This window comes from Nicotiana tomentosiformis, chromosome 8 (assembly GCF_000390325.3).
Source record: "Nicotiana tomentosiformis chromosome 8, ASM39032v3, whole genome shotgun sequence".
NCBI lineage: Eukaryota > Viridiplantae > Streptophyta > Magnoliopsida > Solanales > Solanaceae > Nicotiana > Nicotiana tomentosiformis.
Window position 1 is genome coordinate 108621318 of NC_090819.1, and position 17124 is coordinate 108638441.

The 17124-nt window shown below is 34.8% G+C and overlaps 3 protein-coding genes across 4 annotated transcripts; all 3 read right to left on the reverse strand.

Annotated features, from left to right (window-relative positions):
• Positions 1 to 523: 523 nt before the first annotated feature.
• LOC138897968 (uncharacterized) lies at positions 524 to 871 on the reverse strand. Its single transcript, XM_070183995.1, has one exon. It carries the CDS (start codon positions 869 to 871, stop codon positions 524 to 526), a length of 348 nt encoding a protein of 115 aa, XP_070040096.1.
• An 84-nt stretch (positions 872 to 955) lies between these two features.
• LOC138897969 (uncharacterized) lies at positions 956 to 1291 on the reverse strand. Its single transcript, XM_070183996.1, has one exon. It carries the CDS (start codon positions 1289 to 1291, stop codon positions 956 to 958), a length of 336 nt encoding a protein of 111 aa, XP_070040097.1.
• Positions 1292 to 2873: 1582 nt separating this feature from the next.
• On the reverse strand, positions 2874 to 10684 carry LOC104092007 (cyclin-A2-2-like). Of its 2 annotated transcripts, none has more exons than XM_018769409.3 (13): positions 10514 to 10684; positions 9308 to 9386; positions 7579 to 7932; positions 7199 to 7478; positions 6421 to 6554; positions 6014 to 6106; positions 5163 to 5296; positions 4640 to 4715; positions 4122 to 4198; positions 3991 to 4024; positions 3768 to 3917; positions 3547 to 3681; positions 2874 to 3323 (listed from the first exon to the last, which is right to left on the reverse strand). In XM_018769409.3, the coding sequence occupies exons 2-13, from the start codon at positions 9359 to 9361 to the stop codon at positions 3270 to 3272; spliced, it is 1575 nt and encodes a 524-aa protein (XP_018624925.1). In that variant the 5' UTR covers positions 9362 to 9386; positions 10514 to 10684; the 3' UTR covers positions 2874 to 3269. The 2 variants fall into 2 exon arrangements, with proteins under 2 accessions (XP_018624925.1, XP_033510927.1); XM_033655036.2 differs by having other exon boundaries at positions 7579 to 7944; positions 10514 to 10680.
• Positions 10685 to 17124: the final 6440 nt, after the last annotated feature.

Consider the following 17124-nt stretch of genomic DNA (forward strand, 5'->3'; position numbering starts at 1 on the left):
CTATCTCTCCTAATTCCACAGTTAAAATATTTTTATCATTGATAAAGTTATGGTAAGCATGAATCAGAGCATTTGCTAAGGATACAAGCTTCTTTTGAGAGTAAGACTTCAAATTTCTTTGAACGTCTAGAAAGTTTACCTCATCATCATCATCATCTTCATCCTCGTCAAATTTTGCCATCAGGGCAAAGATGGAGTCATATTCAACTGCTTCGCTTTCAACGTCCATCATGGAGGTGTCGCCTTGTTCATCATCTCCCTCAGATTCACTATAGGAGTCTTCCCATACAGTAAGAGCTTGTTTCATAACATTGTCAGCGGCATCTTTTCTCTTGAATTTCTTGTCAGGAACCGGGTTCCTCTTGGTCGTTTTGTCTGTGTTGTGCTTGTGCTCGTTTTGCTTTGGAGAGGACAATCTTTGATGAAATATCCTAGCTTCCCGTATTTGTGACCACAATCAAAGCCTTTTGTTCTGTTAGAGCTACCCTTTTTTCGGAATACCCCCATTTCTGCGAACCATTTTCTAAAATCTCCGTGTCAAATAGGTCATGTCAGCATCATCACCACTTGAGTCACTGTTGTCTGCCTTGAGAACCAGGTTCTTCTCCTTTTGGGGTTCTCTTCTTTCATGGTCCTTCTTCTTTTTCATTTCGTAGGTCTTTAGATTTCCAATGAGTTCGTCAATCGTCAGCTTTTGCAGATCTTTTGCTTCCATGAAAGCATTGACTTTAATCTCCCAAGAACCAGGTAACACACTGAGTATTTTTCTGACCAGTTTGTTCCTTGGAATGATCTCTCCTAGAGAATGGATTTCATTGATGATGGAAGTGAAGCGAGTATGTATGTCCTGAATAAATTCATCATCCTTCATCTTGAAGAGTTCGTACTCAGTAGTAAGTATGTCAATCTTTGATTGCTTGACTTGGGTTGTTCCTTCATGTGCGGTTTGAAGAGCCTACCAGATCTCCTTGGCAAATTGACAAGCTGAGATTCTATTGTACTCGTCTGGTCCAATACCACAGACGAGGATCTTCTTTGCTTGGAAGTTTTTCTCTATAGCTTTGCGGTCGACATCATTGTACTCCTTCCTTGTCTTTGGGACTGTCACTACTGTCTCGCCAATGGTCTTCATGGGGATGAAGGGTCCATCACAAATGACATCCCAAAGCTCTGAATCTTCAGTCATGGTAAAATTATGCATTCCTGTCTTCCACCAGCCGTAGTATTGTCCATTGAATCTTGGTGGTCTGTAGGTTGATTGGCCTTCTTCAAAATTTGGTGAAGCAGCCATGTGGATCCTTTTTAGATGTTAGCCTTATAGAAAGAATCTGCTCTGATACCAATTGATGTAAATTAAGAGTCCACCAAACTGTATAGAGAACCTGGTTCTCTATCAATTCCAACAGAACACACCCACACAACAGTATTTTACATGAAAAACTCCCAGCCCACGGGATTAAAAATCACGACCTACACTCGTAGGATTTCAACTTCACTAACCGAGCAACTTTAGATTACAACCTATTGTAACCTAGGAATTAGACTCTTAATCCCACACCTACTTGCAATAACTCTATTGCAAGTCTCTTTATAATAACTCTATTACATAGCTCACCACTTTGACTAACTCTAGCCAAATACAAACACATGGTTTATGGTTTACAAAAGATATCCTACAAGACTTCTAACTAAGCTGAGTAGGAATTACAAATGAATAACATTAACAAAGGTCAACATTACTAAGGACACACGATGAACTCATTGCTGGGATCTGGTCCTTTGTTCTGTTGCTACTTTGTTCTTCAAGCCTTGGAGTGAATAGATGCGGCAGCACACTTGAGAGAGACTTAATGATTTAGGGTTTTCAAGTGCATGTTTTCCCTTGCCTCATGTTGATAATATATAAATGAGGTCATTGGGATGATGTAAGCGAGTATCTGGTACACAACATGCTCCAAAAAGTGACTCCTGCATTGTTGCGTGTGCAGTGCAACAGCTTTAACAGCTGTAAGAAGTTGACTTGTACTATGACCAGAGGAACTGATAGTCATCTGTTCCCTCTGCTGTTTCTTTGACTGATATTATTGGAACTTGTGCCGGACGTATGACTTGTTGTTCTGAGCACTTTGATGCTGTGTATTAGGTTCCCTATCTAGTTCTCATATGAAGTTTGTTAAATCATCAAAATAAAAAGGCACATAACTTTTCAATTTATACTAGGTTAATTTATGATATAGAAGTAGTTGGCTGAAGGAAGTTAAGAGTTTTATTAACGTTTTCATGGTGATCAGCAAGTGTTCCGTACTTCCGTATGTAAGTCAAATAATAATATAATTATAAGTCAAATAGAACTAATGCTGAAGTAGTTGATTCATGATGGAGCCTACTTTTGCAAGGCGTTTGTAGGATTGGTGCAACATTCCTCCATTGACATGATCACTTAGTTGGTGTGGTCTGTAAGACTCTTTCACGGCTTCAAGAAGCAATACATTAATATAGTCAATTGTAAGCAAAAAAAGGGTCACATTTTATGGATATTTACATTGTAGATGTTAGGTGGTGTAAGATCGGATCAGTGATTTAGCGGGATTATCCAACTACGGGAGTTATTAACAGATCTCTCAATTATTATAACCCCCCGTTAACAATTCTTTAAAATTATCAAACGATATCCTAACTGTAGTTCAGCATCATTCTACTTTACATATATGCAATCTACAAATCAAATTTAACCCTAAAAAGGAAAGCAGTAATTGGAATACCAGAAATGAAAATAAAAATCAACAAACGTTAAGGTCAGGAAGCTAAAAATGGATTACCACATTTCAACCCAATTTCTTATATTTAAAAGTAGATCCAACACTAGTCAAGTATTTAACATGAACGAATTTGTTGACTAAAAGAATAGAAATGTCAGTTTCAGAACGATTTTACAACTGGAGCTTTCAGTAAGCTCGAAAGTCAAACTACAAGATAGCAAGTAGCTATCGGTTACTCTTAACTTCTTTTCTACTAATATTCTGTTAAATTAACAGCTTCACTTCAACTAAGCCTTCACATTTCCACCTAATAATCTATTAGTACCTTGAACAAATTAGAATCTAGAATGATACAGCAGTTAAACCTTGGAAGAGGAATAAACAAAATGAGGGCTCTTTTGGCGATTGACAGATTATGGGATACTTCCATGCAAGTCTGACTTAATATGAGAGATTTAGGATGGATTCACAACATTTGAACTGGCCAAGCAGATGGAATACGAGCTCTTCTTAGAACAGTGATTGGACTGGTTTTGAAGCTGCTAAAGTAGCCACGGACTTGAACTGTCAACATGACAAGAGGTTTAGTTATATGCATAAAACATTGAACAGCTGATATTTGAGGTATAATCCAAAAGGTTGTGTTTGAAATGTATCCTTATAACTATCATGACGTTTGTTTCTGAATAGGTGCAGACATTCGACTACAGAAATCTTGTCCGCTAGGTAGTTTGAATTTCTTAGCATAAGCTGGTGATTAGCAAAATGTGACGTAGTAGTTGTTTACCTTTGGTTGTCTATATTTTTCACGTATGGCATTGAGGGTGCAGCCACTGGTGTTCATCTGTAACTCTTGCAGTGCAAAAACTGTAGTTCTAAGCTCTGATACCTTGTATCTGGTATAGTGCTCCAAAGTTGGATTCTGTGATACATCACCAGTCATTTCATAGTTGCATTCAAATGCAGAACGGAAGACGAATAGTATCAAGGAGTTTAAAAGATGCATACCCATGGGTGGTTAGATTGATCAAGCGTCCATCTAGCTAGAAATACAGCTGATGCAGCAGTAAGAGATGGAAGAAACTTAAGAAACCCATAGTCAACAAGTGTTAACTCAGCTAAATAATTTGCCATGAATTCCAGTTCGACAGAGGGAACCTGCCGGTTGGAGCAATTATTTACATATAAGCATTCTTATCATGATGTCGGGCAAAATAGTGCTATCTCATACCTTGTAAGAAGCTTGAGCTGCTTGAATGAATCTCCTAAAAGCGAGGATGAACAATGCCACAATGAAAAGCTTGCTTTTCAATGTATCATACTAAAGTAAAAATTACTAACAGATGATACAAATTGTATTACCTCAGGAATTTCTTAGTGGTTGGAGAAGCAAGTTGAAAGCTCAAAAGGTTCAAGACTCTGCTTTCCATTTTTATTACCTGCAATATGATGTAATTATGGCCTTTACACATCCACATGACAAAGTTTATGTCGGTCGACTGAAGATGGACAGCGCAAATAAGCTGAAACCTAGGAAGTTTAAGTACTTAGGAAGAAGTATATCCAAGTGGGAAAAATCAAGAAGGCAACTAGATAATTTTACCTTGTGGAAGATCAGCTTAATATGGAAAAATTAAGCAATACAAACCAGTTTAATAGAAAAGAATGTTAGGTTGACTTTGCAAGTAACGACAAACATACTGACAAATGGTTACAATATTGCACAAGGATCAGCTTTTACTAGGAAACTTGATCAGTACTCAGTAGGACTAACTCTGGAACACAATATCATTGGGTTGTATAAATGTATAAATGACCTGCACAAATCACAGACCAAAGAGATGATGACGATAAAGTATATTAGCATAAAAAATGGATACCTCTTCCTTCGAGTAAGTGTTATCTGTAATGAAGCAAAATTCTTCAACACGAGGTGCACAAATCTCTTCAAATTTGCTGCAACATTCAGTGCAATGACACAGAAAATCTTAGTACTGCAGAAAAGAGCCACTGAATAAAGGCAGATTCAGTTAGTTTCTCTATTGCTGAAGGTAGGTACATTTATATGTTGGGACACTATTATCTTCTTGAGAAAATGAGAAAAAGAACTCAGTTTAAGGGTAGACCACAATCCATGCTCAGAAGTTTGTAGCATGTTTATGAAATCAACTAAGCTCTTGAAAGTAAATCCTTTTCTTTCTACCCTATAATCTGACAATATTTCAATCATCTTCCACAAGCTAGATAACACAAAAGTGCAGCAAGACATTTACACAGGCAGGCAACCAGAAGATAGCCCATTCCAAGGGCCTACTCTTGATGCCCGGTCATCTTAAATATGAATGTCAGAAGTAAGCGGGGCCAGATGTTCAAATTATCAAAATGTCAGAAACAAGAACTTACGAAGCTATTAGCATGCAGGTAACTCCAAGTAGTTGCAGCTTTTGTTTTTCAATGTAATTTTCAGATAGGAAACGGTCAATAAGATTAACAGTTAGGTAAAGTGTGTCTGGAACCAGCCTATATTCTTCTGAAACCTGCAAGAGATATTGATGATCAACATGTAATGATATCGTAAGATAGTGAAAATAAAGTAGAACTGATTTGGACTTGCAAAGGGCAGCCCGATGCACTAAGCTCCCGCTATGCGCGGGGTCCGGTTGTTAATAATAAGATATTTGAATTTATTGTATTGAAGTTGGCAAAAAAGTGCTCAAGAAGTGAGATATTTGACAAGATGTTATATCATGTCTTAGACAAAATAAAATTAATACTAGTTATAATAGTTCGAATTGTTGAAGATAGAAAAACTTTCCAATAAAGAAAGAGGTCAAGTTTTTTGGGTTGGACCAATTATGAAAGAAAATCAGGGAGGGAGAAACTGATAAAACTATCAAACTATGAACCCCATATGCCAATCCTACTAAAAACATACACAAATGATACTGCAGTCTAATTGCATGCTGTTTCTCAAATACTAGAATTTTGGTCAAGGAAAGCTTCTTCTGTAAATATCTCAAAATGGAAAAAAAAGATGCGTAGTAAAAAGGAAATATTAAACAAAGATGATGAAACTTGGATATGAAGCAAACATTTCAGTTGATAATGCTTGTTCAGTAAAAACTGATCAATCTAATGCTAGAGAACAAAAACGTCCAAGAAAAAGTAGTAAACAATTAAAAAGGATAGTGCTTGGTAAGAAATGTGAGAAGAAAATTTTAAATCATTTGGTAATGCATCCAAAGTTAACTGACCTCCACAAGCCAATCAATCAGAATACCTCGCATACCCTTGTTAATGTCCAGCTGCAGCTTTTCCAGGTAATCAACAGAAGGCCTACGGTCAAACTGCAGGAAAGAAAAATCCATCAGTGCTTTATGGGCTCACCAGTAAAACTTTAGTTCTTCCTTTATTTGGCAAAGAAAAGGACAGCTACATCTTTTAAACTTGTTCAAAGTGAAAAATTATTCAGTTTTTTATCCATGACGTGTGCAGGGTATGTCATTTTAAGCCCTTTATTATCCATGATATCATTGTACTAGAACCAAGATATTATAGTAACTGATTGTAGGTAACAGAACATTGATTTTATTTGTACCACCAGAGTGGCATGATGCTGTGTATGATCACATATCAGCAGTATAACAGTCATTTTACGTACCTCAATGGCATGCAAATTGTTATAAATATCAGGAGCATACAGACTACACATCAGTGGATCCTTGTGTCTTGAATCAATATCAGCAACTCCTAGATTAGCAAAGCCTTCTTGTTTCCGGCAAACTTTGCTTTCATCTGCATGATGCAACAGAAAGAAACTTAGCAGCTTCACAAAAGGATATGATACAGTAAAGTTTCACCTGATGAACAGATGATTAGAGTTTTTTGGAGGTCATTGCAGAAGATAAGGCAGACTAACAAGTTTCTTTCCCTTTTTTTTACCAGCTATTCAATCTCTTATTCATCTAAGTGTCATTTTACCATACACTACAGAACAAGTGGGCATGAGAACAGGAAAGTTCAACGAATTAACATACATATATATATATATATATATATATATATATATATATATATATATATAACGAGTTAACATATTGAGACTTCAATTCACGATAATAAAAGACTCTAATGCATCAAGAATCAAACATAAATGCCTGTTGCAGCAGGACAGATAGTGGTAAATTTCCCTATTCAGAATGAGACAATTTCCAGCAAAAGTTGGCTGATTAAGTACTTAGCTTGTGATCCATGTCACAGAACAGAGAGCAACTATAATAATTTGAAGAGAGCCCAGCATTTGTTAAACTAAAAATAAGCTGGCATTTTAGCCCCACCATGGCTGTATCACATTAATCTATTTAAAAGGCTAAAAGGATAGACAATGTATTAAATTTTCAATGCTTTTATATCTTGCACGATGACAGACAACATCAAACCTTTTTTCATTATATCCTGAAGTGGGATGGCCTTACAGGAACTTCTGTTCACAGGCACTAGATGGACTAAACCACATTGTGCTGGAGTGACATATCTACTTAGCTGAGGTAACATATCCTCCTTGCAGTTTGCCCCCGAACTTATTTCTTGTGATCCCTCAACCTTCACTTTCTTTACTTTATCAGCTATATCCTCTTTTCCTTTCTCTTGGAGCTGTGACAATTTTACCGAAACAGCAGGTTTCGCCTTATTGTTCCTCTTATCGGAGCCTTTTTTAACCTATCACCAATATGAACATATTTGACCACAAGCAATTCATATAACACAATTATTTTTATTTCCAAATGGCGAACATTGTGTGTCAACAAAAAAAGAAAACCTGAATTTTGCTTCCGTTGATGCAATTCATGTGAGAGTTCTCATGAAGTACATTCGTCATGTCTTTAAGAACAGCCCTTCTCTTAGGCTGAACACCAGTAGCAGTACTAGAGGTACCAGGTCTGTTCTCATCTGAGGCAGATCTTTTCGATCTTTTGGACTCTGCTCCCAATACATGCTTCTTATCCTGTTTTGTGGATGGGTGTAGGGGTGGTAATCGTCCTGATGAACCCAACACACTTGCTCTTGCTCGTGCTCGTGTGATTCGCATATTGTGCTCTTCAAGATGAAAAGATCCATGTTTTATATTTGCATGCCTCATCGAGCAGAAAGTGCGTTGAACTCGATGACACACCTAATATCAAAACTACAATTGCAGAACCAACATCCCGTTACCAAAAAATACACATGAAATAAATATGGCACAATGAAAAAGAATTTAAGAAAAGAAGACTATCTAGAAGCAAGTACAGATACCACGGACCTAAAACATCAAGACCATGGCCAAAAAAACTTGATTAATATAAACAAGTACCAGAAAGACTTCCTTTTGGAATTAGCCCCAATAAAGGACCATAAAAGCTTGATAGAAATAAGAATTATCTCCCAGCGAATTCAGATACACCAAAGTAAAGCTAAAAGAGTATCATTGACCATATAAGAAGAGAACCAGGAATGCAGGATCAGTTTAAAATGCTTGACTGTTTAATATACCATGGCGACTGTCAACCACAAGCTGGATTTGGGAGCTCATAATTGAGAAGATCAATCAATGGAAACATAATCGACTGGTTTGATAGATTCAAATAGGAGCTATCATAGTTAGCTAACTATATGCAGCCTATGCCAAATGGAGCTATTGGTATTGAAGCACCAAGTCTACCCTAAAATATAAACCTGAAATGGAAACCATGATCAGTGCAATTTTTAGAAATTTTAAATCCCAAAAGTAGTTCTAATTTAGGACTCATAATCTGATAAAAGGACAATGTTGAAGTTGAACTAGGAAAGAAGTGAAGAACCAGTGAAATACTTAGAGAAGTCCATCATGAACGAGATTTGGATGCTAGCATTCTCAAGAGCACATAATGAAATACGAACCACTTACCAAAAGGCAGTACTGGTAATTAGCTCTCGGACTTTACTCAACTTCTGCCATCATACCACATAGGATGCAATATTTGTTTTTCCTTTTGTAATAAAATGTCTTATTCCACCCGTCATCAAGCAGTCATATGCTGTTTCTTCATAATGATTCAATCACACAATAACAAGGACCAACTAGCAATCTACTTAAGAAGAGATTGAGAATACAAAGGTCCAAGCATGTAACAGAGCTCAAACTGGGAAAAAAGATTATATCTCTAGATAGTACCACGGGCTAAATTCACAATAGCATCTGTCAATTAGGCAAAAGAATCCCTTCTTTCTCTCTTTTGATCGACCAGGAGCCAACTAGGAAAGAAATATACTATTATATATCCATATTCAAAACAGAATGGAATTATCTGAAGAGAAGCAATAAAGGGAAAGCGTTACAAACACAACAACCAACATATCCTTTCATCAAAAATACCAACTATATAACAAACTGTCAAGTGAGGTGACGCTATTTCATATCTGCTTTTTCAGTTCTTTATGGCTCAAGATCAACAAAATAGTACGAATATCACAAAAAACGACAGCACATGCACAACATACGTATTCACTTTTGAAAGAGTAGAACTCACCCGTATTACATTCCGATGCAATTCCAGAGGTATAAATAAATAAGCAGCAATCATGTTCTTCTCGCCAGAAAAATCAAGCCTGCATTAAACTCTTCATTAAATTAAAATAGAACTCATCTTGAGCAGTAAAAGAGCTATGTTTCAAATATACAATGCAAATTATTTAATGATAATTATAGTAGCATATTTAGTTGTGCATAGAGATTTTCTTTTTCTAAACTCTTAGCATGTTTCCACATCAAGGTGAATGGATCACACATATGACATATGGAGACAGTCAGTAAGACACCATTATTATTATTTTTATTTTTTATTTGAGAATTTTATTAGAATCAAAACAGCACAAAGATTGTGCTGTTGAAAGAGTTTTACAATTCGTGCATTGCACTACTCAGGATGATAATGCCCATCTATGCCTTGTACAAAGACTTGATAACACCAAAAATTCAGAAACAGAACTGACATATATACTTAACATATTTCATTAATTGTTATCCATAAATCAAATATATTTACAGATAACTGAATAAAACAAGAGGTCTTATTCACCTAAGGTTCTAAGCTGTGTCACCGGGTACAATTTATTAACCTTTGGAACAAAGCTAAAATGCTAATACTAGAAATATCTTCAGTTAATGTAATATTTGGTGGATTATCTTATAAACCAAAAGTAATTTTTAAATTGGAAAATTTCCTATATTTTCTGACAGTAGCAGGATAAATCTCTCCGAACACAACCGGATAAACTCCTCCATCAGAAATGACAATCCCAAAACTAAAACGGAAAATTAGTTTTTTTTTGCCATGTTAAAGAGAACACAAAATTTTCAAGAGAACTTTCCTACCTCAAGAAAATGAAAAAAAAATAAAAAATAATAATAATAATAATAATAATAATAATAAAACTAAACCAAAAAAATTAAAAGTTGCTGAATCCAAAGACTGAAACTCCGAAAAAGAAAAGCATGGAAAAAAAACTGAATTAAATTGCAAATAAGACAGATCGAAGCAATTCTCGAGGATTCCGCACCCGGAGCTCAAAATTTCAACAAAAAAAGAGTACAATGCAAGTGGTACGTTGCACCTAATCTGCTTGATTATATACATATCAGAATACATGTCCGTATATAAGCACAAGCACATAGGAACATGTAATGTATGTATGTGTTAAATTGTAAATAATGTATGCATGGGAGCTGAGCTTACTTTGCATTAACAAATAAATTATGAGCTCCGAGAGAGCGTTCTAATGGAGGTCCCTCGGAAACCGAGCTAGGGTTTTTCTCAACACCGATCGGCCATTAAAATGAAGTTTGTAGCTGTGGTCCAGTGGAGGAGAGTGGAAGTGTGTAGAGTGAGTAATGTTTAGATATATAACAGCACTAGGACTGTACACATGTAGGTGGTGTGGTGGGGTATGGGGTGGGGTTTGGAGCGTGAGAGCGGGATAGAGCCATAGTTTAAACTTCTAAATATCTGCCAAATGACAAAAAATAAAAGGAAAAAAAAAAGGCCTTCTTTTACTAATTCCACTCCTGATTTTGATATTTATCCGACAATAGACTTCTTTTTTTTGTTCTTTTTTTTACCTCTTCCTTTCTTCTTAGCTTTTAATTTTACAGCTCACTATTTAATTTCAAACTTCTTTGTGCTTAGACATTAAAATGTTATTGTTCAAATTTTATTTTCACGCTTTGTTGAATTAATACTCTCCTTCAGATGAAATATATCCTAAGTGGCAATGGTTTATAGAAAACTTCACTTCCTAATTTTAATGTTTTTGCGCTTAGATATTAAAATGTTATTTTCATGCTTTGTTATATTAACACTCTCTCTTTGAGATGAAACATTTATTTGACAAAATATACTAGTAGTTTATTGATAATTTTTATTTTTTTTGAGATGGAGTAGTTTATTGATTATCTCACTTTTTAATTTTAAACTTTTTTTGTGTTAATGTTCTAATTTTATTTTCACACGTTATTGAATTAATACTCTCTCTTTGAGATGAAATGTGCCATAGGGTTGAAAAAGGCCATGGTTTACTGATAAGTTCACTTTTGAATTGTAAATTTTTTTGCGCTTTGAAATTAAATATTATCGTTCAATATTTTATTTTATTTTTGAATTGAGTTATAATAAGAGGCTGTGTTTCTTGGTAAATACAAAATTAATTAAATAAAGGATCAAGTAGGAAAAAAAACATTTAAGGGGTTATTAATGACAAATAAGTGAAGAGAAATTGTGTAAGGTCAATGAACCTGTCCAAGCCCCTAAAAGGAAATAGGAGTAATAATAACAAAATAATAAAAGGAATGGATAACAAAAAAACGATTGATGTTCCTAATTAAGATTTAAACCTACAAATTTATGACTAAGGTTTTATTACCACTTTATAACGTTCTAAACTTTAATGTTTTTGCGCTTAGACATTGAAATGTTACTTTTAAATTTTATTTTCATGCTTTGTTAAATTAACACTCTCTCTTTGACATGAAACATTCATTCGATAAAAGATAGAGTTATTGATAATCTCACTTTTAAATTTCAAAACTTTTTTTTGTGTTAATGTTCTAATTTTATTTTCACGCTTTAATCAGAGGCGAATGCAGCATATTGATGTCGTGTTCATCTGAACTCAGTACTTTCGATGCGGAGAATAAACTTATGAATAAAAATTTACTAAAATTATAACAAATAGATTATATGAACCCATAACTTTTAAAAATACAATGAGTTTAATGCTAGTATCGTAAAAGTTGAACTCATAGAGTTTAAATTCTATATTCGTCTCTGGCTTTAATGAATTAACACTATCTCATTGAGATGAAATGTGCCCTAGGGTTGAAAAAGGATATGGTTTATTATAAGTTCACTTTCAAATTTTAATTTTTCTGCTATATTGAATTATCACTCTCTCTTTGAGATGAAATATACCCCGGGATTCAATAAAAGGCTGTGTTTATTGGTAAATATAAACTTAATTAAATAAATGATGAAGTAGAAGAAAAAAACGTTTAAGGGATTATTAATGACAAATAAGTGAAGAGGAAATAGTGTAAAGCCAATGAACCTATCCAAGCCCCTAAAAGGAAATAGGAGTAATAAACTAATAAAAGGAGTGGATAACAAAAAACGATTGATGTTCTTAATTAAAAATTAAACCTACAAATTTATGACTCAGGTTTTATTACCAATTTATGAGACCTGCAATATGCCTGGACGCAACGCAATTGAATGACGGCATTTATTTCAAAAACTGGAAAAAACATTTCAGAATTATTTTTTACTTACCATTCGCAGCCCTATAAATGAACATGCATTCTCAATTTTTTTCATAAATTTATTTCAATTTTCTTTTGGAGTGGGGGTGGAATCATTTGTTAGAATATGATGATTCCAAATTTCAAGGACAGATTGGAAAATAATTGACAATCAATAGAGTAAATTCAACTTGTGGATGAACTGCAAAAACAATTTGTGAGTTTTTTAAGGCAATTTTTTATTTAGGAACAGCAAACATTTAGCCCTGACTAATAGGGATTAGTCTCTTTTGAAACTACTTATCACATTCATCTGGACATTCTAAATCACCATTTATGGTCTACTTTGATGGTAAATACCCTATTGAGCTGTGTTGATCTCATTAATTAAACAAAGAAATCAACCCAAAAATTAGTCAAATATTTAAACAAAGTTTATGACTATTGTATTCATTCCTTTCTGGACTAATATCGAATGCACAACTTCAAGGTGTCCTTTTAGTTGATTTTAGCTAATATGAGCCCGTTTGAATTAGATGACCGTAAATAGCCGATAAGCTTGAGTGTTGAAAAATATTTTTAAGTACTGAAATTGATTTGTTAAATAAATATTTACATGTTTGGATAGAAGTGCTGAAATTGATATTAAGCAGTTGATGTGTTTGATAAAAAAGTGCTGATAAGTTATTCATTTATTAAAATGACTAAAATACCTTTAAAAACTTTACAAGAGAATATAAATTAAAAAGTTTCTTTGTAAAGAAAAGGATGAACAACAAATATGGAACGAGGAGAAAGTTAGTAAATTTATTTTGGGAAAAGTATTCCGTGATTACAAAATATTATTAAAGATAAACTAGAAAAAATCTTTGTCAAACGAAAAGTGTTTATAAGTTGAAAAACTATAAGTTGAGAGTGACAAACTTATAACTTATTGCTGATTTTAACTTATATATGCACTTGGATTATAAGCACTTTGGATGTTTATCAAACACGTAAATAAGTCAAAAGATATTTATAAGTCAATTTGACCACCTTATAAACTTAGTCAAACACCCTCTATATCTCGAAAACGTATTCTATTTTATTAGTGAGTTGGTTTTAAAACATTAGAAGTTAGAAGACTATTTTTATCAAATGTACTACAAGCTTGGGACCATAATCACCCACTCGCTTTGATGGACTTACTAAATTGTCTTTGGTTTTTGAATTCATACCTAACAAACCCCTCCTTAACTAATGCGCAGCCGTGCCTCAAATTGAAAAAAAATATGGAGATTATCCATAAAACTTTTGAGTTTGAAGATATTTTTGTTGTTATTCTGTATTGCTGTAATAAACAATTAAACTTTTTGAAAAAAAACCAAATAGAAAGTTAGTAATACTTGTTTAACGAAATAGATTCTGGAAAACAAATAAAAAAAATAGTATAGGAATAAATCGAGCCCACTGAATACACAGTGTGTCCTTAAGAAAATTATTCCCCTCAAGTACCCGAGGTGCTGGAATATATCCTCCCAGGATAGAATGATTTAACTCACCAGTGTATTGGTACCAAAACTCTGATGAACTGCGAACCACTCAATGGTCGTAAAACATACTGGAAAATATTGTGCAAAAGAAGAAGAAGAAGAAGAAGAAGCAGCTCAGAAAATTTCGTAAGGAAAGATTCTGGGATTCAAACTCTATTTATAGAGTTGATGGCAATGTTTCTGAAAAGGTTTGCAACCTTTCAGAAATAGCTATGGCTGTTGGAAAAGGGGTGTTTGAAATATTGCGGAAAAATTATATTTAAAATAATCCGAGAAAGAAAACGGGCCTGACCGAACCGGATCGCGGGTCATGGATTATTCCGGATTGAATTTTTCGTTAATTATTTAATTAATTAATTAATTAATTGAAAGAAATTTTGTCCAAAAAGATTAATCAATCAATTGATCTTTGACCAAATCCGAATCCGAATAATCCGAAGCCGAAGCCGAAGCCGAGCCGAGCGAGCGACGACGACGGCGCGATGTTTGCCTTTTTCTTAACTCTTTAAGAGCTAGAAGAAGAGCAATTATATATATACCCATCAAAAGCCTTTTCTTCCTCCGATATGGGACAATGTCCCTTTCCCAAGGAAAACTCAAATATTTCATTTTCCCTCCATTTCTCATTCATCTTCTTTAAGCTACACAAGCTTAAAATCCCAACAATCCCCCACATGAATGGGGAATGGCTATAATTTAAAGGAATGCACGGACGCGTGTGTGTTTTACATGCAAGAATTAATTGCATCTGGATAAGTAGGTTTCCCTTTGAACTTTCCGTAGTGAACTTATATCGGATATACTCAGTCAATCGGTAGATTTGATATCTTTGAACCGTCGAGATTTGTTGTATACCTAGACAACATAAGTCACACAATCAATCCTTAACCATCTATGGTTCTCACGGTTGTGTTCGTTTCAGCCATGAACACTGCTTAATTTCATGAGTGCTTAGAGAATGGGCATTTACTTTCATTCCCCTTGAAACGGCTTATACTTCACACTTACATAGGTGATTTCTAAACGTGTAATCCTGTAGACACACTATCTAGTCATATCCTGTCAGACTTAGCAAATCATTAAAAACCTTTAAGCTTTGTTGACTCATCAAAAAACCTTAATGCTTTACCTCGATTTCTGAACATTGTCTTCATAACGAGAATGGGTTGAGTTATTTGACAATGTTGAACCATCATTCATAACTTTGTTTGATCTCTTTGAACCTAGCTCGTGGGATCTCCAGTCTATTAGGTAGAGTTACCGTCATGATGACTTGTCCTAAACCTTAACCCTATTCCCTTTGATGATCTTTCAACTGCCTCTCTAGATAGGCCTTTTGTAAGTGGATCCGACACGTTATCTCTTGACTTTATGTAGTCAATTGTGATAACACCACTAGAGAGTAGTTGTCTAACGGTATTGTGTCTCCGTCGTATATGACGAGATTTTCTGTTATACATAACGTTCCCTGCCCTGCCTATTGCCGCTTGACTATCACAATGTATACAAATAGGTGCCAAAGGTTTGGGCCAAAATAGAATATCTTTCAAGAAATTCCGGAGCCATTCAACTTCTTCACCGACCTTATCTAAAGTTATGAATTCAGATTCCATTGTAGAAAAGGTGATGCACATTTGTTTGGATGATTTCCAAGACACTGCTTCACCCCCAATTGTGAAAACATATCCACTCGTAGATTTAACTTCAGATGATTCAGTGATCCAATTTACATCACTATATCCCTCGATCACGGAGGGATATTTGTTATAATGCAAAGCGTAATTTTGGGTATGTTTGAAATACCCCAAAACTCGTTTCATTGCCATCCAATGTATGTGATTGGGATTACTTGTAAACCGACTCAGTTTACTAATAGCACATGCTATATCTGGTCGTGTACAATTCATGATATACATCAAACTTCCCAATACTCTTGCATAATCTAATTGTGAGTCATTTTCACCTTCATTCTTTTGAAGTGCATAACTCACGTCAATTGGAGTCTTGGCAATTTTGAAATCCAAATACTTGAACTTGTCAAGTACCTTTTCAATGTAGTGAGACTGTGATAATGCTAGACCTTGTGGAGTCTTGTGAATTCTGATTCCTAAGATCACATCAGCAACTCCTAAGTCTTTCATATCGAATTTGCTAGCCAACATGCGCTTAGTAGAATTTATATCTGCCATGTTTTTGCTCATTATCAACATGTCATCAACATATAAACAAACAATGACTTCATGACCTGGAGTGTTTTTAATGTAAACACATTTGTCGCACTCGTTGATTTAAAACCCACTTGCCAACATTGTTTGGTCAAATTTGGCATGCCATTGTTTGGATGCTTGCTTAAGTCCATAAAGTGACTTAACAAGTTTGCACACTTTCTTTTCTTTACCAGTTACCACAAAACCCTCAGGTTGTTCCATGTAAATCTCTTCCTCTAATTCTCCATTTAAGAAAGTTGTTTTAACATCCATTTGATAGATTTCAAGATCATACACGGCCGCTAGTGCCACTAACACCCTAATAGATGTTATCCTCGTTACTGGCGAGTAAGTGTCAAAGTAATCAAGGCCTTCTTTTTGTCTATAACCTTTGACAACAAGTCTTGTCTTATATTTGTCAATCAGCTTTCACTTTCCGTTTAAAGATCCATTTCGAACCTAAAGGCTTATTTCCTGAAGGAAGATCTACCAATTTCCATGTATGGTTATCCAAAATTGATTGAATCTCACTATTGACTGCCTCTTTCCAAAACGCTGAATCAGAAGATGACATAGCTGCTTTAAAAGTTTGAGGCTTATTTTCAAGCAAGAATGTCACAAAATCTGATCCAAATGAAGTAGATGTTCTTTGACGTTTGCTACGCCTTGGATCTTCTATACTTGGAGTATTTTCCTTTGGTTCTTCCCGAGGTCGTTTAGGTCTTTCACATAACGACTCACATTCAGTTTTATACGGATAGATACTTTCAAAGAATTCAGCATTATCTGATTCCATTACCGTATTAATATGAATT